The sequence below is a fragment of the Venturia canescens genome, chromosome 1, assembly GCF_019457755.1.
Source record: "Venturia canescens isolate UGA chromosome 1, ASM1945775v1, whole genome shotgun sequence".
Classification (NCBI taxonomy): domain Eukaryota; kingdom Metazoa; phylum Arthropoda; class Insecta; order Hymenoptera; family Ichneumonidae; genus Venturia; species Venturia canescens.
The window spans coordinates 25,672,372-25,697,417 of record NC_057421.1 but is presented as its reverse complement, the minus strand read 5'-3'; the positions used below and the strand labels follow the sequence as shown (position 1 = coordinate 25,697,417).

General features: G+C 39.9%; 2 protein-coding genes across 5 annotated transcripts in view; one reads left to right on the top strand and one right to left on the bottom strand.

Annotated features, from left to right (window-relative positions):
* Window positions 1-351: 351 nt before the first annotated feature.
* Rpp21 (ribonuclease P protein subunit Rpp21) lies at window positions 352-1,930 on the top strand. Of its 4 annotated transcripts, none has more exons than XM_043410885.1 (4): window positions 352-895; window positions 1,071-1,352; window positions 1,423-1,514; window positions 1,613-1,930. In XM_043410885.1, exons 2-4 carry the CDS (start codon window positions 1,284-1,286, stop codon window positions 1,926-1,928), a joined length of 477 nt encoding a protein of 158 aa, XP_043266820.1. In that variant the 5' UTR covers window positions 352-895; window positions 1,071-1,283; the 3' UTR covers window positions 1,929-1,930. The 4 variants fall into 4 exon arrangements, with proteins under 4 accessions (XP_043266820.1, XP_043266829.1, XP_043266839.1 ...); XM_043410894.1 differs by having other exon boundaries at window positions 1,024-1,352; XM_043410904.1 differs by having other exon boundaries at window positions 352-967.
* Window positions 1,931-2,329: 399 nt separating this feature from the next.
* The window catches only part of Cad87A (cadherin-87A), a 107,640-nt gene continuing 84,923 nt past the window's right edge, over window positions 2,330-25,046 (bottom strand). The window contains exons 3-14 of the mRNA XM_043410851.1: window positions 21,354-21,571; window positions 15,709-15,966; window positions 12,317-12,451; window positions 11,561-11,753; window positions 10,973-11,283; window positions 9,881-10,387; window positions 9,240-9,684; window positions 8,963-9,154; window positions 8,383-8,772; window positions 7,841-8,056; window positions 7,027-7,727; window positions 2,330-6,819 (exon numbers count right to left, since the gene is read on the bottom strand). Coding sequence (XP_043266786.1) covers window positions 4,849-6,819; window positions 7,027-7,727; window positions 7,841-8,056; window positions 8,383-8,772; window positions 8,963-9,154; window positions 9,240-9,684; window positions 9,881-10,387; window positions 10,973-11,283; window positions 11,561-11,753; window positions 12,317-12,451; window positions 15,709-15,966; window positions 21,354-21,571 — 5,537 coding nt within the window. The 3' untranslated portion in view covers window positions 2,330-4,848. The remainder of the gene's footprint in view (window positions 6,820-7,026; window positions 7,728-7,840; window positions 8,057-8,382; window positions 8,773-8,962; window positions 9,155-9,239; window positions 9,685-9,880; window positions 10,388-10,972; window positions 11,284-11,560; window positions 11,754-12,316; window positions 12,452-15,708; window positions 15,967-21,353; window positions 21,572-25,046) is intronic.

Here is a 25,046-nt window from a genome sequence, read left to right as displayed (position 1 = left end):
GATGTAAAAAATGTGTCTACTCGACTGTCAACAAGGTTGAGAACCTCTGTCATCGTATCTTTTTTCTTTATCGAAGAAAACGACCGTAGCCACATCTGTGTTAACATATTTGGAACTAGACTCGGATGTTAGGTTAAATTTTTGGGTAAATTCTACTTGGATGCTGACAGCGTTATTAGCGTTAATAACGCTAATAACGCTAATGGCCGTTTTCTCCGACGCGGTTCAAGCTCAGTTCAATTTTTTTCATATAGTTTCGACATAGGATGAACCGAGTTTAAACTCAGATTAACGTTGGAGAAAACGGCCATAAAACGTGTTCGATTATTTGAAGTGAACGTGGTGACGCTGGTTGCGTTCACGTCATGTTCGACTTGGTCTTGGACTTGGTGCGATTACAAAATGGCGGAACCAACAAGTGATTTGTTCTTTTTCAATTACACTCGACTAAATAACACTGGATTCATCGAAAAGTGAAGACAGCGAAACAAGCAGTAGTACGATAACAGAGATAACAGACGATTCTCTCTGTGGATGCGTTCAACCACTTGAACGTCGGGAGTGTTGAGAACACGATTCTAAACGCACCCATCTAAACGCTTGTAGCGTTTACAACGCCAAGTCGAACGCAAAATAGCGCTATTAACGCTGTCAGCTGTCAGCGTCCAAATAGAATGTACCCTAATAATCTAAACAAGTACTATTTCCAATATTCCAATGAATTCTCGAAAAATCGCATGGAATGTTGTTCTTTTCATCGGATATACACATTATTGTTTATTTATTCTCGACATTTAATGAATTGATGATAGCTGATAACCATCAGGATATTTTGTGCTGAATTTGTTCCGGGTTATAAGTGTATATATTTATCACAAAACAAGAACAACAATTGGTATATGAATCTCATAATATTCATGATGAATTACTTTACATCAATAATATACATAATATAATTCAAACAATTGTAAGCGCTTCTCGTTTTTAAAAGAAAAAAAATACAGAAAATTCATCTCAATTTAGCAATGATATACTCAAGATTCTTCAGAATATCTGGCAACTTCTTTTAGAGGACACGACACCTTGACACCTGTTACTTCGTTCCCGTAACCTATAACCTCAAAACGTTGAAAAAAATCAAATCATCGCATCAAAAGCAAAGCAAGATATGCGCTGGGAGAAATATTCTCAAATAATTGCAGCCTATGAAGACCGAAGCCAACTATAAATGAAGAAAGAATAAAAAAACAGAAATAAATTCTGTTCTTAAAAAACCGAACAAAATGAATTCAAACGAGGAGAAATTATGTCAAGGAAAGGACGTTTTCGAAAGGATGAATTTTTTGTATCAGGTAGAGTATTACGATATCTGTAGCAATGTGATTGCATAATTCAGAAAACGTTAAAAAATTCTAACTACAGGCAAGTCGTTTTGTTGCTGGGAAAAGTGAAGTGGCTGCCTCGCACTATGGAAATGTCATGATGAGCTGTGCCAAAAAAGCTGTGCTGAGAGTGTAAATAAAAAGCACAATTGAAATGTTTACATAAAAAATAACGAGTAGAGTAATATGTGATCATGGAAAGAATTCAAGTTATTTTATTTTCTCAACAGGGAGCCTGAAGTGAAGAGAACAATATGCAAAAGTTGCCAATCTCCTCTTATTCCTGGTGAAACTGCCAGAATAAGAATAAAATCGAAGCCTGTGAAGGCCGTGCAGTGGACTTGTTTAGTATGTAAAACTACAAGGAAAATTCCATCAAAGAAACCCCACAATTTATGGATCGATGACCCTAGTTCTTTGGTACAAGTATACGACTATACTCCAAAGAACCTGAATCCTGGTTTGCCTGAATTTCACACAATTCCAAACGAAAGTTCATCTGCCAAATGCATAAAAGAAGGAAGCCAAATAAACAGTTCGAATTGAAACCCGACATCAATTAATTGAAATGAGGTTAAAAATTTTCAAATTGCAATGAATGAAACATTGTTATTTTCATTAAAATATAATCCGAGGCCCACTAATTCTTATGTGGGTATGAAAAAAGTGGCAATTACCCTGATTAATTGCCATAAGGAATTTTGAAAGACTGATTTAGAATTGCTAGTAGAGTTAGTGGTGAGGATTGAGACCCCAAAATCTTTTCTGTATCTAGAGAACTCCATGCAACAAACTGTAACAACGAACAAAAAGAATAGGCCAACTTTCTGGAATCATAAAAAGTTTTATCCTTCAAAAATAATAACTAGTTTGAATCACTGAAATGAGAAAAAAAAATTAGGATTCCAATATTTTTTTTTCTGGAGTGAAAAATAAATAAAACATGGTTGACTTTTTTTCATTTCAAGTACGAATATTTTATAATAATCGCTTACATAAAATATGTTACAATATTACAATGGATTTGTAATCAATAAACAGACAATATTTTTCCTAACTCGAGTGATAATAACCATCTAGTTCATGTTTGGGAAGGAGAAAGGGTTAGGGAAATAGGGATGACGACAATATAATATTAATATTATATTTAAACGTTTCTTATTATAACTTGACCAAATTCGATGACGCGATGTATATTTATTAATGTATATATCATCGCTTGAAGTTCATTTCGATTCCATTCACTGCAAACATCGCATTTGAATTAATTTTTTTAATTTTTTATTTTTATTGTTCACTTTAAATATGATATGACTAAGTCCGCCCTTGGCCCGCAAATCGATCCAAATACTATAAAGCATCGAATGATAGTAACACCGATAAATTCAACAACGAATTTCATTAACGAGACGTAATCACAGATCGAATAAAGAGAACGGAAACAAAGGATCCACGGATTGTCATGTTTAAACGCTCGACTGGTTAATACTTCGAGTGGAACTGTTAAATAATGACTAATGACTTTCTAATTGTGTTTTATATTTGTTGACACTTATTATAATTATTAAATATGGACGTATATATAATTCAGTCGCAGATATGCCTCACTCGAGACAAAATATTGCAACTTTATCGTTGAAATGGTCGTTTTAATTTGTATAGCCATGATAAACATCCCTTCAACAGAAGCTACTCATCAAAAACGACAAAAAAAATGCGGAAACAGTCATTACCAAACTAAAGTAAAAAACGTACTTTGTTATATCAGAGAATTGTTTATGACGAAAGAGCAACGAAAACCTGGGCTGGACGGAATCTACACATTCATTATATACATATACCTGTCGTGCCAAGCTCCAGTCGTCAATTTATTATTGCGACGGTACATTCGTTTCAGTACAATTCCACTAATTTTTCGATTAAATGCAATACAAATTCGTTCGCTCTTGAATCCCGTTATCGGCGAATTTCATTATTTTAATCTCAACGCGCGATTGGAATTCAAAAGTTTGGCAACGTACACATCTATTATTCGCACGCATTTGTTTTGTTTTTTTTTGTTTCTACGTAGGATAACAGGGAATTGGGGATTTATACTTTTCTATTAACAGCTAAGTTAGACCATCGTTATACCCTCTGTTTTGTCATGATACGTTGCTCTACGTGTATAATATGTGTATACGTACAATCATATGCATCAGTGTGTTCGAAAAAAAATCACTTTCATACAGTCGTAACTTTACAGCCAGAAGAATTATTAGCGGCTCTACTTTGTAATTGCAAATCATATGTGTCTTTTGGAATCCATAGTTTTTTCTATCACTAAAGATCTTCGATAACGTAGTAAGAAAGCGGATTTTCGAACTTGCGGACTTGCTACATATATACACGTATACGTATTTCATTATAAAGCGAGTACCTTAATGATACGTATTCATTTTGAATAAGTAACAAAAAATCTCCGTGGTTAATCCCTGAAAAGGTTTCCGTCTTGTGTCTATCTTCCTTTTTGGATGAATTTTCTTTTCTTTTTTTTTTTTTAATGAAAAAAATGAATTATGAGATACTAATATCTCGGCTATCTGCGAAAATTATCAACATTTTTCTGCAAAATAATCAAAGAGATTTTATTGCAGACTTTGTATTTTTACAGAGGGCTTGAATGTCTTTGGGGATTCAATTTTCATGGATTTTTTTTTAACAACGAATAAGGGTTGGTTTTGATTTTAAAGAATTGAGAAGCTGTTTTAGTTTCTCGACAAGGTTGACCATTAGAATACTCGTTTTACTCACAATTTGATACGTTAAATAATCGCAAATCTACTATGACCATGACACATGATTGAGATTTATATATGTGTTTCTTTCCGTTAAATATCATTTTTTTTCTTCTCTAGAAGACCTCTCGGCATCAATTAATGGACCTTTCCAAAATGCCAACTCGCACGCTGACCAAACCATATTATCCAGTTATTGTCGAGGCCGTGCATCCGTGCGAGTACCAAACGGACACTTTTTCCTGCTAAATTTTAATTTGAATCTTCTCACTTTTGCCGTTTCTTTTTTCTCTCAATGGTGTTTACGATGAAAAATGCAACGGCGTATAAATAATGGAAATCAAGAAACAGAAGAGAAATGAAAAAGTTGTTCGCTTTCATTCACAGACTCGACTGTGATGACTGATTTTTACGTACAAATAATCAGTGAGACGTTACATTAAAGTCTTTTGACTCGGCTCGTTTCTCTTTTCTCTCTCTCGGTTCTCTTTTGAAGACGACGAAAGTCTCGACCGAAATACGAAAGCCAGGTTGGTAACTATCGTTAAAAAAAAATGCGGAAAGGCACGAATGCAAAGCAAAATTCCAAATAGGCTTGTTGAGCTCGAGTTTCGTCGGTCTTCAATAACGCAAGCCTCTCGGCTCGCGTTTTACAGCCTGAGATCGTGATCACCAAAATCGTGGTCGCCTTATTCAAGGGCGGAAACAAATTGAGGCTGGCCGTCGCGATCGAGAGTGAGTTGTGGCACAACCGTGGTCGATGGTTGAAAAGTAGAGCCTTGAAAGCCCATAGCAGACTCGTAAAGATTATTATGGTTTCCCGGTAATGTAGTGTAATCGGGTGTCGTTGGACGATGTCGATTCGCAGGTAGAGGGTGTTGAATAGTTGCGTAAGTATTGTCTTGCGAAGTATCGCCGATGCCAACACTGACGCCGCTGCCTCGTCGATCTTGAACCAGGCCGGAATCGGGTTCACTGAAAACTTGCATCGTCAATTCTTGTTCCTCGTACAATTTCAACTTTTGCTCGATCCACAATGGATTTTCGGTGGTATTCAAGTCATCGATTATTTGTTTTTTTATCAAACCATCCTTTTTTCGTATGTCATTTGGCACGGTGATGACCCAGTGTCGGAGGCAGCAGCAAACGACGGTGACGGTTACAGCCCCGACGAGTAAAACAACCAAGAGGGCGATGAGGGCAGCGAGGGCCGGATCAAAAGGTTCTTCTTGTATGCCGGCGTAGGCAGGAACGACATTCTCAATGGCAACGCCAGCGTAATAATCTTTGAGGAAGTCATACTTGGCGTCGATGATCCTGAGTACCTGTGGGATCGGCGTTATGGTCTGGGTTTTCGAGTCGACTACATGGAGATACATGTCGCACCATTCTCTTCTTATGTGCCCCGATGCATCGACGTGATAGCGTATATCGTCAACGACGACGCGACTCTGAGTCGCATTTGACAATTCTCCAATTATTTCGTCACGAGCGTGATTGACCTCTTCGGGCGGACGAGAGAGTATGACGCGTATCAGCTGCGAAGGCTCAAAGACCCAAACGTGCACACGGGTCATCGCGTATCTTTCAGGCGGTGCGGTCTCTTTGGCAACGATTTCAACGGAAAATCTGTCCTGATTGTATTCAGCCATGTACCCACTCGTTACCAATTTGCCATCTTGAGTTACGTTGAAAGGACTAGGAATAATAGAGCCGCTTGGTTTCAACGAGCCATATTTGTAAAGATAAGCACCGGCAACGTAATAATGGAGAGTTCCATTGTCTCCAAGATCAAGATCAGATGCAGTGACCTTGGCCACGAATTCATTAATGTTCGCCATTGAATTAATCCCGGCGTAATAATCAGATCGCTCGAAAATAGGAGAACTGTCGTTCTCGTCCAGAATATGTACCGTTACGTTTACATGACCATGTTCAGGATTGCTCGTCGAGCCAGCTGACTGAGACGGGACATAAAGGTCAGGATCGTTCGCTCCTAATATAGTGATAATGTAAGTATCACGAGTCTCACGATCAAACGATTTATTCGTGTATATCGTACCGTCGGATTTGTCAATGTAAAAAGCACCGTCCTCGTTACCCGCCTCGATATAATAATAAACACGCGCGTGTCTACCTTCGTCCTTGTCTTCGGCAGTCACTCTGCCCACCGTATAATCCTTGGGACGATTTTCCGCAACGTAGAAAACGTAATTCTCGTTGAATTCCGGCACATTGTCATTCGTATCGACTAGGAGAATCGTTAACAGGCGAAGTGTTTCGTAATACGTTGGACTTCCGTGGTCAGCAGCGACGAGGACCAACTCGAATTTACTCTTAATTTCACGATCAAGAATTATTTTTGCTCTCAATTCACCGGTCTCTCGATCTATAGAAAACTCTTCGTTCTCCTGTACGTTAAGATTGCCAACTTTCAAATGATAACTAACACGTCCATTCTCACCGGGATCGTGATCGATTGCTTTTACCGTCATTACAAGGTAATTCGGTACACCAGCATTCTCAGGTACTTCGACTGTCGCGTTTGGCAACTCGGGCATTACGAATTCGGGCTTGTGTTGATTCACCGGTATCACTCTTATGTCGACGTAACATCGATCCGCGTGAGGACCACTTCCAGCACCGTCCCGTGCTTCTACCTGTAAATAAATATTTTGTTTGAAAATGTGTTATAAATTAGTTTTAAACGTTTTGTTTCCTCTTTCGTCGAAGATATCTTGAACAGGTATTCCTGTAAATAATTTCATTCCCTGTAAATCTCAGTCGATAGTGACTTATAGAAAAAAAAAACTTTTTACCGGAACATCGGTGAAGTGAAATAATTGCGAGTTACACGTTTTACATACCTCGATTCTGTAAGGACCAGCGCGACCAAGTAAAGCTACAGCTGGATAGAGGAAACCAGTCTCTGGATTTAACGAGAAAGAACCGTTCTCGTTACCACCGACAATTTTGTACCAGATTTGTCCGTTGGAGCCTTCGTCGTTGTCGACCGCCCGTACTTGGAGTATCGTTGCCGGTGGATTTATCGACAGATTTTCCGCAACCGAAGCAATGTAACTGTGCTGGCTGAATATCGGTTTATTGTCATTAACATCGACGAGATTAATGACAACAGGAACGGTCGTCGATCTCCGGGAGTTCAATGGTGCACCGTCACTCGCCATTACAGTTATCGTTATTTCCGGAGTTTCCTCCCGATCCAATACCGTTGCGCTTCCCACCGTAATCTCACCAGTTTCATGGCCTATATTGAAGTCGGAAGCATGTTCACCGATAAGACTGTAACTTACTTCACCGAACTGTCCCTCGTCACCGTCGATTGCTTTAACGACCGTCACGTGAGTGCCCGGTGGCGAATTTTCCGGTACAGAAACAACGTATGATTTTTTTTCAAATTTCGGCTCTTGGTCATTCACGTTTATAACTGTGACGGTTACTCGAGCTGTTGACGACAATCTCGGAACTCCGGAGTCGTATGCTATCACCGTGAAGTTCAATTGTTTCGTTTCTTCGTAATCGATAACCTGACTCGTTCGAACAATACCTATGGGAGAATAAGAAAGAGAAAGAGAAACGTGTTACTAATTTAAAAAAACTGAAAAATAAAGTTTCCTAATGCTCCACCGTTCTCAATGAATGATGATCAAATTTTTTTACCGGTGGTGTTGTAAATAGTAAAATATGGACTCGGAGGATCGATGGCGTAACCAGCGATATTGCTATCGGTATCGGTAGCAGTAAAAGCTCCGACCACCGCACCCGTCGGTTGTTCCTCTTGCATTTCGATCGTGTACTCAGGCTTTTCGCGAGTCCAGGGCTTCAAGAATTCTGGGGCCATGCGATTTACGTCGATAATGGTCACAACGAGAGTACCTGAAAATGGATTTATTTTTTAATGGAAATAGAATGAATGTTAATTCACTGCTCAACTCTTTTCATCGTTTACGGGTCGTTTCGTTTCATCAAAATATTCTGACCCTGTATTTTCGGCATAAAACTAATCTCAAACACAATTTTGGCATTCAGGCATTTAGAAAACAAAGAATTTCGGATTAATTTCTGTCTGGAATATTGCGGAATATTAAAATAAATTTGTTCATTTTCGTTGATCAAGTTTTCAAAGTTTGAGGATTTGAAAAACTGTTCGGCCGATGCCTTGACCCCGTGGAAGCTTCACAGGATTTTTATTATCCATTCACCTGTTCCTTGTTGCAAATTGGGCGCTGTGGTGTCGGTCACGACGACATTGATGCTCACGGTTGCAGCAACATCACGATCCAGGGGTCTAACAACAGAAACCTGGCCGGTTTTGCTGTCAACGGCAAAGAAACTTTTGAAAGACGTCGAGTTCTCGCTGACTTGTTGACCCTTACGATCGATTGCCGTGATTGGTTCAGAAATAGCAAAATTCAGTGCTTGAGGATCTGAACTGTCAGGGTCAGTTGCTTTGAGGGTCGTGAAAACTGTACCGACCGCCGTGTCTTCGGTGACTTGAGCTCTTTGCGTTGCTGGTGTGAAATATGGTGCCTTGTCGTTACTGTTTTCCACTTTAATCATTAGAGTCGCTGTACCCGTTAGACTCGGCGATCCTTCAAGTATTAAAAAATCTTCATTGTAGAAAATTATAATTGTGATACTGACATTAAAGAGCATTGGCATCAAAATTTTGGAAAAGGAGCAGAACGTGGCACTAAGAGAAACCAACTTTTCCATTGCTAAACGTCAATTGTATTCCAATTCAATAATTGACTCCTTGAGAACATTAAATTCTGAACCAACCTCCGTCCAGCGCGATAACTTCAACGTGATAAGTGTTTCTCTTATCGTAATCGAGTTTCCTGGAAACGGTTACGACTCCAGTAGTTTCATTAATGGAAAAATCATCGAAGGCGCCTTTCTGAATTCTGTACAGTAATTCCGCGTTAATTCCACTGTCAGCGTCGGTTGCCATCATTTCTTCAACGACGGTTCCTTTGAGAAAGAGCGATAAATTACGTTTTCAAGAGGATCAAAACAAAAAGTACTTTTGAAAAAAATAAAATTTCGTTCAATTTACCAGGCGATGATATTTCCGGTACACTGGCGGTGTAAACGTCCTGCGGAAAACTGGGTTCATTGTTGTTGACGTCACGAATGGTAATGTTGACTACAGCGGAATCGATGTATTTTCCATCGCTAGCTTGAACGGACAGAGCAATCCAATCTTGGCTCGAGTTGGTCACATTCACGGGACCTCTTTTGACGATCGAAATTTCACCGGAATTCGTATCGATAGCGAAAAAACCGAGCTCGTTACCGTCCACGATTGAGTAGCTAATTTTCGACGTTTTGTCCTTGTCACGAGCCTGAACTTTCAACTCGGGTTCGAACTTTTCAGCGCCCTCGTCAACGACTGCCCTATATTTCTCCTGGAGAAAACGTGGCGGACTGTCGTTCGCATCGCCAAGACTCACGCGCAGTGATACGCTTGTTGTTTGCCCTTTTCCATCGTCGTCGGTTGCCTGTTTTGGATAAAAATTACAATTTTCATTCCCTTTTTCGTAATAATACCATTTTGTAAATAAGTTTTATTTTATTTTTATTTTTATTTTTTTTTTTTTCAACGATCATCTGCAACCTGAGCACTTATCTATCAATTTTTTTTTAACTTTTTGTATGTTAATCATATCCAAATGCGATTGGATGAGTATATTCTACCTTATAATTGAGAAAATATTCGCTTTGCTCTTCGTAATCGAGACAAGGAGAAGTGCCAGGGGTTGGGCATGGTGCGACGGTAATGGTGCCATTACGTTTGTCAACTGCGAAATGATCGGAGCCCTGCCCCAGCAATTGATAAATTATTCCCGCAGTTCCGAATCTACCGCTGTCACGATCTTTGGCTTTTATCGTGACGATCGGTGTGCCAGGCAACGCCGTTTCGGATACGAGAGCTGTGAATGTTGGGCTACCGAAGGACGGTGCATTGTCATTAGCATCGGTTATCGTCACCGTCACCGTCGCGGTTGAAGAGAGTTTCGGATCGGTATGCAACTCCTCAGCAACTACGAGGATTATAAACTTCTGCTGATTTGGATTTTCGTAGTCGAGTGAGCCATTCGTTACTCGAATGTTTACCGACGTACTTCCGATCGCTACTGTCGGCTCCACCGTAAATGCTCCCGTAATGTCTTCCAGTTTTAGTGAAAAAGCTGAATTCGAGCCCTTTGAAAAAAAAAAAAAAAACGAAAACGAAAACGAAAACGAATCAGAATCCAAGCAGACTTAACGGTTCATTCATTTTTTTTATAAATTTCTTGAAATTTTTGAAATACTATGAATTTGAAATCATTTATTTCTGACTTCTTGATACAGAATCGATTCGAACCGATTGGGCTAAGTAAGATAAATCAATCAGTTCGAATAATCAATCAGTATTTTTTTCAATGTTTTAGAATTTAGATCACTGGAAACTTACGCATATTAAAATTCTCACGCTATTTTATTATCTCATGGAATTCAGTCAAATTTTTCGACCATCGGAGCTTGTTGCAAATAAAATTTCAAAAAACATTCAGTATCCTCCGTCAGTTTACAAACTTTTGCATATTTTCTGTCGTTAGTAACGTTGTAATCAATGAAACTGATAATGATACTATTAATTTCTGATTGTAAATTCTGTTGAATCATCGATCGTTTCGAAATTATAAAAACTGTAAATCACATTGAGAGATCTGATCGGGCGAGAATACAAAATCATTGAATATGGTGAAACGATTGATTTTCCAAAAATTGTATGGGGACACTCACAACATCGGGGTCCTTGACGGACATGTCGAGATGCGGTAGTGGAGTACCATCGGGTACATTTTCAGGTATCTCAATGTTATATTCTCGTCGATTGAAAGACGGTGGTTCGTCGTTAACGTCTTTGATGGTGACGGTTGCTTCAGCCATGGAAACGGTCGAGTCGTCGTCGCCGGGTTTACCGTCAACGATTTCTCGAGCCTTGACTTTGAGTGTCAGTACTCCCGTAGAATCCTCGAGGGCTTCTCGGTCGAGAGGCTTGGCAGTCCGTAACTCACCGGTCTCGGAATCCAGCAGAAAATAATCGAACGGATCTGTTGGTAAAACCAGTGGCTATTAATCGCCGATTTCATTGATCAATGGAAAATATAATTAAGCACAAAACCCGAAGAATTCGATTCTAAAAACAAATCTGGAGATGAAAATTCATTATCTTCATTGGAAAACTCCGCAGCTCGCCTTAATTTTACTACGGTCTCTGCTCTCTCTCTCTCTTCGTTTCTACAATTATTACTTTTTTTTTTTAATGTCAGTTGACAATTAGACTTCTTATAAATTCTTATACGATAGGATTTGGATGTGTTTACGCACTCGTGACAAGCTCGTAGATAATTTTTCTCGGCATTCCACGATCGCCATCCCGAGCTTTAACAGTCATAACGAGGGTTCCAATGGGATCGTCTTCTTTGACAACACCGGTCAACGAGTCCAAAAATTCGGGCGGGCTGTTCTGTATATCCCTGACCTTGATCTCGACTCCTGTAGTTTCGTTATTCGTACCATCCTGTTTCAGAAAAATTGATAATAAGTTTACAATTGAATATTTTGGTGAATGAAAATCCAAACGTATGGATTTCGCAGAACCAATTTGCCGGATCAATATTTGGTCAACTTCCTTAACATTTACGAGTAAGATGAACGAAATAAGTCACACCAATGAAAATGAATTCATTAAATGCTCTGTCAAAATGTTCGTCACAAAAAGAAATTTCTATAAAATAAAGTTTCCAGCGCCAAACTAATTTTCATTTTCATGTATATGATAAAAATCACTTTAAATTTCTCGAACGCACAAAACTTTTTCGATAAGGAAAAAGGAACTTTTGTCTCTTTTTTTCCCAAGGGTGCGGCGCATGGCCCTCAGGACAGCGTTGCTCGACGAGAAATGAGTTTTCCTCATTTTTCTCGTTATCTGTGAATTCATTGCGAAACTCGAAAGAAAAAAAGAGCGAGGCAGAATGAGCGGCAGAGAAAGAGTGTCCGGTCACTCTCAGCTTAATTAAAATATTTTTTTTCCACACAACCCATTTTATTTAACTTTTTATTTTTAAACTTCAGATAACTTACGCTTGCACGTAGAAGCAGTTGGTAGAAAGGTCGTTGCTTGTAGTCGAGTGGCTGACGTAGAACGAGAGCACCGACGTACGTGTTCTCACTCTTCTCCACGTCATCGATACCGAACTTGATACAGGCGTCCGGGAACTGCAGCACACATACAGAGAACAGAGAACAGCACACAAGGGATTTTAGCAACTCTAATGATTTTCCAATATTCATTAATACCGCCCCCTCCCCCCTCTTGGTTACTCGGACAAAGGGGTGGTAAACTTTTGCACAAAGTAGTGTTGTAATCGAGTTCGTGTTCTACACGAACTATACAAATGTTTCTCTTTGACACACAAGAGTGTTATAGTGCTTGCTGGAAGAGCGAAGCGTACCACTCACTGCTGATGAGACAAAGAAACGAGACAATTCGTCACTTACTGCACTTTCAATGACGCATTAAGCGAACTATCATTTTCGATTCTCGCGAATACAAAGCTTAAGGGGCGGGATGAAAAGTCGTACCGCCAGAAGGACTTTGAAACAACTTGAGAATACTTGAGAGACATCTTCATTGAATTTAAATTTTGCAAATTCGTTCGAAAATGGGGATCAAAAATGATCCTCGATAAACGCTTTTCTCCCGTTGGAATGTCGCTCGTACGAACAATTGATTAAATACTGGTGCTGGTGTGTGCACCCCGATATGAAAGCTGATTGATGTTCCAATAAATGATTTCGAATCGATGATCGTTACTGAGGAGAACTCGTGAGAATAATTGAAGGAAATAGGTTTGAACAATCTCTTGAAATTTCTGAGCCAAACGAGAACATTTTTTACGTTCTTTAAATTCGACGCTGATAAAAACAAAAAACGGGATGCTTGTATGTTTTGATTCTCGATAAAAGTACGAAAATATTTCACCTCCAATTTGGGGAATAGATGAAGAAGAGGAAAAAATTGAAAGGCTCGAAAACGAGTGGCGGAACGTTAATCTCCTTGCACGTTAATCAAATTGGGTTTGTTTTCCGTTGCAATCTGAACTAACCTATCTTTTGGCCAGTTGGAGCAATTTTGTCCAGTTACAGCATTTGTTAAGCTCTGCAAATAACGTAACAAAGTATGCGTCTCTGTGCATGGGCGAGGGAGAGAGAAAGAGGAAGAAAGTTTGGCTCGGTATTTGCAATTCGTGCTATGCACATAGAACGGAGTTTATTGTAGCTGGCAAAACGACCATTAAAACTCGAGTCTGTACAGAATGATTTAGCAAGCACACGAGCATGCGTACACAACTATATCTACTATTAGTTAAAGGGCTTTTGGGGAGCTTTATGGGATTGATATAAAATCGGAGAAAGGAGCAGGGTGGAAGCAACAGAATTGAAATATATCGAGCAGGAGCATCCGTGCATGTGCAATTCCGTTAGCCGGGGCTTCGAACACACGTATTTGTTAGCATTCAATTCTCTCCTCGGTATTCTTAATCACGTGAAAATCAAGTTATATGTAGCCCGATGCGAGAATTCCTTCTCGATAACGAATACAATTGGACGAAGATATTTTTTAACATTTTTATTTTTGTTATTTTCAAACCCACCAATCATTGAATAATTATTTTGTGGAAAATTTATCGGGAATGATGCAATTGCTATTTATTCGGAGATTGCACGGTCTGCTTACGGAATTTTCAATACGAGAGGCAAATTTCATACACGCTGTTTGGTTTATCAGGGAGTGAATAATCGATTTCATACTTTTAAATATTCAATTCGGTATACGGACAAAATACCTGTTATCTCTCTCAAAACAGCAGAGTTTTGAAATATAGAAACGCGTTTTTGTATTTCAATGTAACGAGCATTGATCCAATCCCGTGATTCCTTTTAACCTGACAGTGACAATTTGAACGAATCAGATTTGTCCAATTCGACAACTGAAATTATGCACACGGAGAGAATTAAATTTGAAAAATTACCGTCAAGCATAACGACAGTGCGGTGACGAGCTGCGATTCATGATATTATTATGGGAAAAAAATTGAATTTTTCTGTAAAAAAAATAATATTCATTGTTCACAGTAGAAACTTTTACCGGAGTATTTAGTAAATTTTGACGTCACGGTGAATTTTAACGCGCTGCACTGTCAAAATTTTCGTACAAATGTTTATGCTAGAATGCGGCTATACTGGGGACATGGTGGGGTTCTTGTCGCTATATCGGCCTATTTCCCCATTCTTTTTATACGCTCAGCCCTTTGTCGAAGTGTGTAAATCACCGTTTCAGTGTGCTTCGAAATTCGGAAACGAATGATCGATAGTTACGTTAGGGCAAAGACATTCAACCGTGATGCACCGTAAAATTCACTAAACGTTTTGTAAACTTTAGTACACGTACCGTAAATTTAACTACCCGCAATATTTATTATTATGAAACTGAAAATTTCGCAAAATATTGAAAATTTTACAGCGCGTTACTGGAATAAATATTTATCGTTTACTTGTCCCCGCAGTCAAATACATCCGCGGTTGATTTTATAGTGAATTTCACGCTAAATATTACCGTTTAATTCTCTCCGTGTACACTCACGTTTCATCCTAATTAATCCTAACCCTGATGCACCTTAAATTTACTAGACGTTTTGTAAATTTTAGTATAGGGGAGACCGGGGCAAAACGGGATACTCGAAAAATGGGATAAATTTTTTTGTCTTTTTTTTTCAGTGGATAAAGAATACAATTTTTTACAAAATAAACATTGGCAGTCTTCGTTATTATTCATATCATTAATTTTAAACTGAATTACAGAGGGCGCGTTCGAGGTACGTTAGAGCGTTGTAAGCGCTGAGATCGCTTTCAACGCTTACAGTGGTAAGTCGGAAGCACTCGGTTACGGGTGCGAAATGCACCCAAGGTGCATTCAATTAAAATCATAGTAAAAAAAAAAAATTTCATGAGTCTTTGAAGGGTACCCCCCGTTTTGCCTCGGATTTTTTTTTTTTTTTTTTTTTTTTCCAATTGAACAGAATTTCAGTACATTTCTTAGCTTTTGGGAGTAAAAAATAGACAGAGCTTCCCAAACTTCTGAAAAGTTCAATATTTCCTTAGGTATCGCGTTTTGCCCCGGTCTCCCCTACGTATCGTAAATTTGACTATCCGCAATATTTACTATTATAAAACTGAAAATTCCGCAAAATATTGAAAATTTTACAGCGCGTTACTGGAATAAATATTTTTCGTTGACTTCTCCCCGCGGTCTAATATATCCGCGGTTAATTTTACAGTGAATTTCACGGTAAATATTACCGTTTAATTTTCTCCGTGTGCCTTGCAATAATGCGAGTGAATTTGACTAAAGTTTGTTCTATTTTTTGAGGATCGAAAAGAGAAAAAGTTCATCGGAGATATTTTGTACTGACCTGTGGCTGCGTCACGCATGTCAGCTCGATATTATCGCCGAGCAAGTCAGGATCGGTGACTCGGATACCGGGTAATACAGTCGTGCCTATTTTTTCGTCCTCATCGACAGTAGCTTCGTAGGATGTTCTCGAAAATTGAGGTGGATTGTCATTGACATCGAGAACGATAACGTAAGCATCAACGCCGACGATGTTAGGCTGCTGTCCCTCGGGCACTTCGTCTTCGAGGGTGACGAAGAATCGTATCGTGTCGTTTTTCTGGGGACAAGAAGACGTTTGGATTAGCAGTACAGACTCACAATTACACGGAGGAAACTGATTCATTTTGTGTAGTGAGGAATACACTATTTTATACAAGAATTTTCAAAGTATTTAACCACCGATTACAAACAGCATAATATTTTTTCAATTCTCCTATTTTTCGTCCCTTTCATTCTAAACAGCTTTAATGTGGATAGCAAAAAGTGATGGACGTCACAACATCTCGTTCTATTTTCGAGTGTTATTCATCGTGTCAGACTATAGCACTTACTGATAGGGGGAAATGTATTGTAAATCACAAATTTTGACTGTCAGCATAGTAAATTATATGATAAATACACGAATATACACCAAATACGCGTGAAAAATTTTACCATACATATAGTTTACCAAAATGATAAGAATTTAATCAAATTTGGTAAATGTATTCTTTGAAAATATATATGAAGATATGATTTTTTTTAGATTTTTCTACCTCATAACTCTCGAGTAATTGAACACTAAAGTTTACGTGTATAAGCATAGAGTTTACATACATACAGTTATACATCTCGTGCATAAGATTTAACGCTCAATTATTCGATAACCATGTGATGAAAAAAATTCGAAAAAAATTGTGTTTGTATACTTGATGCCAAAGAATATATTACAAAATTTGATCACATTATCTGATTATCTTGATTTCGTGATCCAACCTCCTTAGCAATATAAACATTTGAAGTGGACTGAAAAGATTTTTTACTAAATATGCTTATGGGGAAAAAGACTCTTGAGTCTTTTGAATAAAAGGTATGAGTATTGGTCTTTTTACTATGGTGGATAGAAAAATTCTTGTTACTGCTCTTCGAATTAATGCTGCAATCCAGGACGGACGTCTGTCCCCGAGATACTACATTCCTAGTACTTTCCTCTAGAATCTTCGGCCTCGTTTTCTCCGTGGAGTTTTAAATTGCTTCGAATTATGATGACTCGGATAAAGATTATTTGAGCTGCAAAAAGAGCTCCGAGTTTTATTCCAGGCGATTTGCCCCATGCCTGATCCAGGAACGATTATTAGTTTTGCCACGAGTTCTAAGCCTGCTCGTCATTCCGGAACAGGGTAGAAACACTTTTGCAGGGAATTTACATCCTGGCGAGGGTTAACAATAACGCGGCTAACGCAATTGTTCGAAATTAGATTAGAACGCCCGAGAGCACGTTTGTTTGTTGAGGTAGTATGAGCAGGACAGGAGCGAGGAGTGAAAGCGATGGAGGCGGGGTCGAAAAGCTCTCTTTCGCTAGGGAGGGTAAGCTTCTCTGGCGTCTTGGAAAATCCCAGCCAACCCCACGAGAGAGCACAGGGGTGTTGACCTTCGAAATTCGCTCCGTAGGCTGCTTAAAGTATGCGTGCCTCGAAGCTAAATTAAATCGGTCTTTATTCGGATTCTCTCAAGCAAAGCCCATCTTCGTTTATTCCAGCATCCCTCATTTCTCCCCTTTTCTCTTCCTCCCCACCGCCGTCGCCTATTATATCCTTTCACCGTGCAAATAACGTCGATTAGTTCGAAAAGTCGGAGAGAAGTTTACCCGGCCATCCGGACTATCGTGCAGAGCTCCCTTTCCTTGTACAACTTCCTCTGGATGTACGTATGTGTTTCCTGCATCCCGCCGGAGTTTTGTTCAAAACAGTCTGGTTCCAAGTCAAATTAACGTCAAACTAAATATAAAGTGTGCGCACCCCGTGGTAACAGAAGCTCCCGGCAACGACGACCAGGTTTCCTCCAAAACAGACGTTCGCGTGACAGCCAGCGTTCGCCCACCGTTCTATAAGCGCTCAGTCTTCGAAGTATGCATGATAAAGGAACAACTTACTCGCAAAACGACAAAAACACTAGGAGACCTCGAAAAAATATGAGGACTAGTTCGGACCAGCGAATTTCGCAAGCAAATTTGTAGCGATTTTTCTCAATTCTTTACTTCCCTGAACCTAAATACGTTGATGAGTTTCGCTTCTCTATATTGCATGGAAACGGAAAAATGGGTCTCGAACGCCGGGTACACCGCGACTGCTTCGAGCCTCACGCTTCAAAAACTTGAAAAGGAGCTCTTAAAGGGTATTGGAATGAAATTACTGGAGGACTAGATGAACGGACGAAAAGAGGGACGAGAAGAGAGCGAAAAAAATGGCGGCGGGGGGCATCAATAATGATAGCAATTTTGGTTGGAGTCGAGAGGCGTAACTCTGGTGGAATCTTCACTGTCATATAATTCATCTATTATTTGCTGCACTTTTTTATTGCAATCTCCATTCTTCTCGTCTGCGTTCACGCGATATTCCGAAGAGTTTTTCACGAGTGTGTTTATATTTTTTTCGTCCGTAGCATCGCGCTGTCATTATTCTTATACCGAAGCTCCTGGAGAATGCGGGGCTCGCGTATATTTCCTGCGTCATTTACCGGAAGTGGTATTCGCCTCCTTCGTACATGCGCGTATATTTATCCATGCAATACACAGATATGACATTCAGCATTCTTTTCTCGACTTTCTCGAACGTTGACCGAGATAATTTGAGCGTGGTTCGCCGCCGTGTTTTCCAGCATCGTCCGTCGACCGCAGATGCCCGGAGACCCCTCGGGGCATAAAAACGAAGGAAAAAAACGACGAAAATAAGAATAGAAATAAAATAAATAAAGACAGAAGGAAGGACAAAGAAAGTAGGGGAAGTACAATGCGCGGCTGTTGTTTGGCGAGGACGTTGCGCCAGGGATTCCGATACGATGGACAAAGAATCGAGTGAAAGAGAACTAGAGATCGGACTCGTGCTCTCCGGCTGTCTCTCCGATGCAGCTTTTATTTTTTTCTCAAGAGTCGAGTTTCTGTTGACGACAAGCGTGAAACACGGGACCAGCCAAGGTGAATAAAAAAAGTGATTATACGGCTGTCTCTGTGTATGTATTTGTGAATCCGCCGGCAGAGCGATTCAAACTTCTGGTCATGAGATCCGGTGCGGCACGTTCGATGATGCCTCAGGCCCTTCCGAGCTTTTTTAACCTCCATAATCAAAGAAATGTGTGTCTTATTACCATTCCTTTTTTCAGCTCGTATCGCTCGAGTTTCCAAACATTTATCGAGCGCTTGCAGAGCGGTAGTCACGTACTAATGCTACGAGGTTTTATACAGATTTTCTCCTCCTGCGTATAGCTTTTTCTTTGACAACCAAACGGTTGTCAAAGTCACTGGGGATTTTATGGTTCAACGATGCCGACTTGGACACCGTAAATCACCATTTGCTGAATTTTAACAAAATTTACGGTAAAAATATACACGCGAGAAACCCAGGGATAGGAAATGATAAACAGACTGTAAAAACAGCATTAAACATTGGCAGTTTCACGACGACAGAAGTCGAACGATTGATTCTATTTGGGTAGTTTTATGGTCAATTCCAATCAGTGGTTAGATGAGTGAAGAACCTCCGGAAACGAGGCAGGGCGAATGCTGATGATAAAAATGAATGTGAAATGTAATCGAAAAATGTACAACTCACAAATGTTATAACTGTGATGGGCTCAGACATTTCAATTCTTTTCCCCATTCAGTTACATCGAAAATTTTCTATTTCGACGTTAGACTATTTTCCCCCTTCGACAATTCGATCCCATTTTCGCAGTATTTGAAAGAGAATAAGCCTCGTTTCACAAGATATTTTACGACTTCATGCATAATCAAGTCCAATCATTATAATTATTCGAAATAAAATCATTCAAAGACCTCATAAAAGTTGGCATGGATGACGATAAGAAAAAGTGAACGAGCTTAATCTTTCAAAATTTTGATTCATTAATATGTACCTGAAGTACGAGAATTCTAAGAAAAAAAAAGAAAAAAGAAAAAAAACGTATTTTTCCATGAATTGGTCTCCGAAAATGATTGCTAAAGTGTACAGCTCGTTTCGCTTCTCTTTCGTACAGCTTATGTGATAATTCAGATTTCTATTCGAGCCCTATTTGATGGTACTCGCTTGAGACCAATAGTACAAACGGAAAGCGTCGCTTCCTGTCCTTCAGGACACTGAATAATGGATTTTCCGTGACGTCTATTAGCGTGTGATAACGCTCAGTGGAATTATTCAATTTGTTGGGAATATGCTGCTGCTGCATGTATACACGATCTTTGTAGTTTAAGACACAGCACAAACGACGATTATGACGGCATGACAAATTGGTGATACAAAGTTGTGACCATTAAGGCCTTATACACTCTTGTAATGGGCGGAAAAATCGAAAATTTTTTAATTAGATATTCTTCAAGTACAATGTCTGAAAAATATTCTCATGTAATTTCATAAAGATCGGAGCTTTAGATTCGTAGCTATGGGTATTTCAACCGACCGCTCGGTGCGCGCGGTCGTCTAATACTTGAATCTTCAAACGCGATTATCTCAGAATCGCTTTTTTTTTTAAATCCCATTGTGGCGGACACGATTACTAAAAAAACTATTAATCCGATCCATACGAGATTCATAGCACTTATTTATTATAATAATAGCTAGAGCCTGGACGGAGGATTTGTGACGCTGAACTTTGCAACGTTAGACTCCAACGAAATGATCTAAAAAAACTCTCCATCAATAATTTCAGTAATTCTCCAATTTTGTTCTCTGTCGAATTTGCAATTCATCGTTTTTCAGCCTGCACCAATACTTCGTGAAATTAAAGATTGGCACAAGGCAAATGATTTTTTTCGTTCATTTCGTTGGACTCCAACGTTGCAAACTTCAGCGTCGTAGAGGATTTCGTATTTTGATGGAAAACAAAATTGTAACAAAAAGACCGAAAATTTAGCCCTCAAAAAATGAGTTTCTTGTTAAAACCATCGCTATTTTTTTTAATCAAAATTTTTATAAATCCTTCGTTCAGGCTCAAGTTATTATTGTAATAAATAAGTGTTATAAATTTGGCATAGTACATGAACATGTGTACTAATGAATGTCGTTCACAGTTTTTCAATAAACATTTATTTTCTTGTTGAAAAACAAATCAAGGCTTTAACAGAGTAAAATCCATAACGAATGAAAGAAGATTGCGAGGACCGGAAATTGGTGAATTTTTTAAACGAATTTTCCAAATAGCAACGTTAATTCTTCAACTATTCTGACAGAATAAAAAAAATACTATTTCAATGAACGAGGGATTTCATCTGTATACGAATATCTATTTTGTTTGCTGTATTCACGAACGCAATAATTGGGGATTAATTGAACGAACGATCAAAAAATGCAGAACGTTGAAAACCCCAGCAATATTTATCCAAAAAGACGAGAATAGTGTGAAAATTTTGGGGTAAATACAAAGTTCGTTCAAAATATTCGTAATCGATATTCCATTAAGCAAATATAGCATTACCTCCCGATCCAGAGGTTTCGCCAACGTGATGACCCCGGTGTGCTGATTAACGGTGAACTCCTCGGTCGATTGAATGCCATATTTGACCGATGAGTTCTCGGGATCGTGACCTTTGAGTGTAAAGATTTCTGTGCCTACGGTCGTCGCTTCGAAAAGCGGTAGCCCCATGGGGTAACCTCCTGCCTCGAATATCGGTGGTTCGTTAACATTGTTGCTCGCTGCAAAACGAAAAAAAAAAAAAACATCATTTTTTAACAATAAATAAATTGAGTCGAATGCAATTTCGACGGTCGCTTCAACGTTGAGAGATTTGCATGAAAAATTGTAAGACCAAGAAAAAAAATATTCAAATTTGCATATATTCCTTGCCAACAGAGAGAGAAAGCAGAAAATTTTCGCGCCCTCCGGGAAGATAGGTCCGATGAAGTGACGAATGCTCGGCAACAGGGACTACTGCGGGCTTGATACGAAACATTATTTCTCACGTCGCCGTAGAATCAACTTTTCATTAATCTTTTCGTAGCTTCTCAGAGTGCTGAATACTGAAGAAGCGAGTGTATTTTACAGCATCCGCTTGCAAACTTTATCGGCGAATGGTAAAAAGTCGAAAAAGGGGTTTACGTCGGGGGGCGAGAGATTCGTTTGCTTGTAAGCGAAATGGGAGGATAAAGAAAGGCGTAAAAGGATAACGCTGAAGTTTGCATCGTTGGAGTCCAACAAAACGATCTAAAAAATCCTCCAATAATTCCAGTAATTCTCCAATTTCGTTCCCTGTCGAATTCGCAATTCGTAGTTTTTCAATCTGCACCGACACTTGGTGGGATGAAAAAATTGGTGAATTAAAAATGTTTTTTTTCTTCCCCCGTTCGTTTCGTTGAACTCCAACGTTGCAAACTTCAGCGTCGTGTAAAAGGTGAAGTTAACGATATTCTCTAGTGCGTCTGAGAGAGCATGTAAAAATGAGATAAGCGAGTTGGGTGAAGGATGCTGTGTTTCACTCGAGTACAATCAGATAAATGGAGAACTCAAACAGTCGTTATCCGGCTCCAGTAAACGACGTCGATATACAGAGTTACTTTTTTACGACTCGAAAAACGTGGCCTCTGTATCGCCCAGGTTTTGCATCGACAGACTATATATTAGAAACTCTCTTCACTTCCTCATTCCAGTCGATCGCGTCGCCACCGCCGCTTTGTGTCTCTGGCGATAACGCCGCAGGGACCCGGGCGCCCCTGGGGAATTGGCCTCCCTGCTTCTCGCGCTCCCTGCGTGGCCCGAGCCACGAGCCTTTCTTGTTGAGCTCCTTGGAAAAACATGCTGACATCGATGCCCTCGGAACCTCGAGCGTACGAAAGTGGTCCATGGTCGTTGAGGACGATTTAGTCGGTGAAATAACAAGACCGTGAATATATCAACGACGAGCCGAAGCGTCACATAAATTATAAGTTTTTTTTTCAGGGGCTGTCGTTGATAGGGATGAATTTCGTACCATTGCGCGAGAACAATTCCGACGACCTCGTTTTCGCAAGCGTCAGAGAAATCGATCTGATTTCACAGTCCTAAAGTACCATTTTACCGGTCGACCTCTGGACGTCAAAAATAAATGAGGGGTGCATATTTTGCTCGGTGGTATTCGGAAGGTCATTCGGTGATGAAGCTTGCGCGGTGACCCCGGAAAATTAGTTATGCGGACGCTTTCTGAAGATGATCTAAAAAAAATCGTCCAATAATTTCAGCGATACTCCCATTTCGTTCCCTGCCAAAATATCAATTCGTAGTTTCTCAGCCTGCTACGATAACTTCGTGAAATAAGAAATTGGTCAATTGCAAATGTTTTTTTCGTTCGTTTCGTTGGACTCCAACGTTGCACAGTTCAAAGTCGTTTCTGAAGTAAAGTATCGACGTGACCGGTTCAACGGCGGATTCGAAAAACGCTCAGCCAGCTTTTCCAGAGCTCGGCTATAATCGCTCGCACTCTTTGGCAACGTGGAAGTTTGCCTCGGTTTTGCTATCCCCCCAAGTTGAGCGCGCGCAGAGCACATTAAGAGAAAAAAGCAAATATATTTGCAGATGCCCGCGACGAAGGATAAACTAGTTCACGAGGGTTTTAATCCACAGGGATTGTTCGCTGCTGTATGTAAGATAAGCGAAACGGAAGAGAGAAGAAGATTTCTTCTCGAGGATCTTCACAGTCGAGGGATATAAGTCTTTCTCCGCACCCTCGTCCTGATGCTGTCTCGGTGTGCCAGTGCATGCTTTCGCATTCTCTCGAGGTTGTTTCTCCCTGGCTTTGCTCGCGAAGCCAGTTAAACTTGGCATTTCAGGTAAAATTTATCGAAAGCCATAACTCGAAAAAAGCGTTATAATTTTCCAAGGACTCGTACACTCCGAGCTGGAAGAAAATTTCTCAGGCTCACTGTGTACAAAGTGCATGTCGTCGGTTGCAATCTCAATGTTCTGTCTGGCGAGTGAGTGAGTTGGGATTCTCGTATCGGTACGCAGAGAGGAGGGAATTCCAACTTTTTCAGCTTACACACGCTTGTCACTGGAAAAACGAGAAAGGGGAGAAGGTAGTTTACTGGAAGCACCTGGAAGGTTATGGCGAGCCGGTTCCACGAGGAAGCTTCTTCTGGATACGGCTCACCGGGTTGGCGGCTTCTAAGATTTGCATGAACCCGGAAGCAGGACGCGGGAGTTTGGCGTACGAGTTTCCAGTCTTCTTTGGGAATTGGGCCAGGACTTCGTCTACAGGCATAACAGAAGTACGGCGGGGCTCGTATGTGCACTCAACTTTTTCGTAGCTCGGTATATAGCGAAGCCGTAAGCGGGGCTGCGGATGCGAACGAAGCCTCGAGGGTGTCGTTTATCCAAAATTGATTTTAAAAAAAAAAAAAAAAACATCCGGAAAGAAAGATCGACGACGACACCCGTTTCTCGTTTTCTTTGTTGGATCTCTCTCTCTTCGGATGGATAGATCGAAATTTTCTTCCCGGCAGTGTAACAATGGCGCGTGCGTGTGTGCGCGCTTCTACTCGAAAAATAATTAGTTCTGCAAGAACATTCATCAGGAAGACGAAGTATACCGCGCTGGAAACTCGTTTGGCAGTGAGTTATCGAGCGTGGTATAATCAACCGTGAAAAAGAAGGAAACGAAGAAAGCAAGCGACTATCGAATGGATTAAAGTGCCCAAGTTTCGATGGATGAAAGTTTTTATTGATATATTCCTATGGAAAGTTGTTCGGAAAAGGTTTGGAACAAAAAAAAAATACAAAAATACAAAAAGAATCGAGGTGACTAGTGTGGCTGGTGCGAAACCATTGTCCAGGACAATTCGCTAATGGGAAATAAATAACAATTAATTCGCTCGCGCGGTGCTGGTAGAACGATCGATTTTATGCGGGCAACTGGAACCGAATCTTCTTCCTACGGCCGGTTTTTTATCACCGAGATTTCGATTAACGGGAGAAGCGCGTTTGAAAATAAAAGAAAAACAAAAAAATGAAGAAATATTTATAATTAAAGAGGAGATATTCGCGGAGACGGAGCTCGCTCTGATTAAAGATAAGATGCACCGAGATGTACAAAATTGAGCCTGAGAGAGATAATCGCAAGGAATCCGCGCGCAGCCAGCCATTACAGGTTTATCAGGAATAATTAATACGTCGCATCTCGGGAAATCTCTCGCGGCGTTG

What these genes read in the sequence shown, in the direction of transcription:
- Rpp21 (XM_043410885.1), top strand. Translation starts at nt 1,284, where the DNA reads ATGAATTCAAACGAGGAGAAATTATGTCAAGGAAAGGACGTTTTCGAA. An exon ending in GGATGAATTTTTTGTATCAG is followed by an intron (nt 1,353 to 1,422) that starts GTAGAGTATTAC and finishes TTCTAACTACAG; the next exon opens with GCAAGTCGTTTTGTTGCTGG. An exon ending in AAAAAAGCTGTGCTGAGAGT is followed by an intron (nt 1,515 to 1,612) that starts GTAAATAAAAAG and finishes TTTTCTCAACAG; the next exon opens with GGAGCCTGAAGTGAAGAGAA.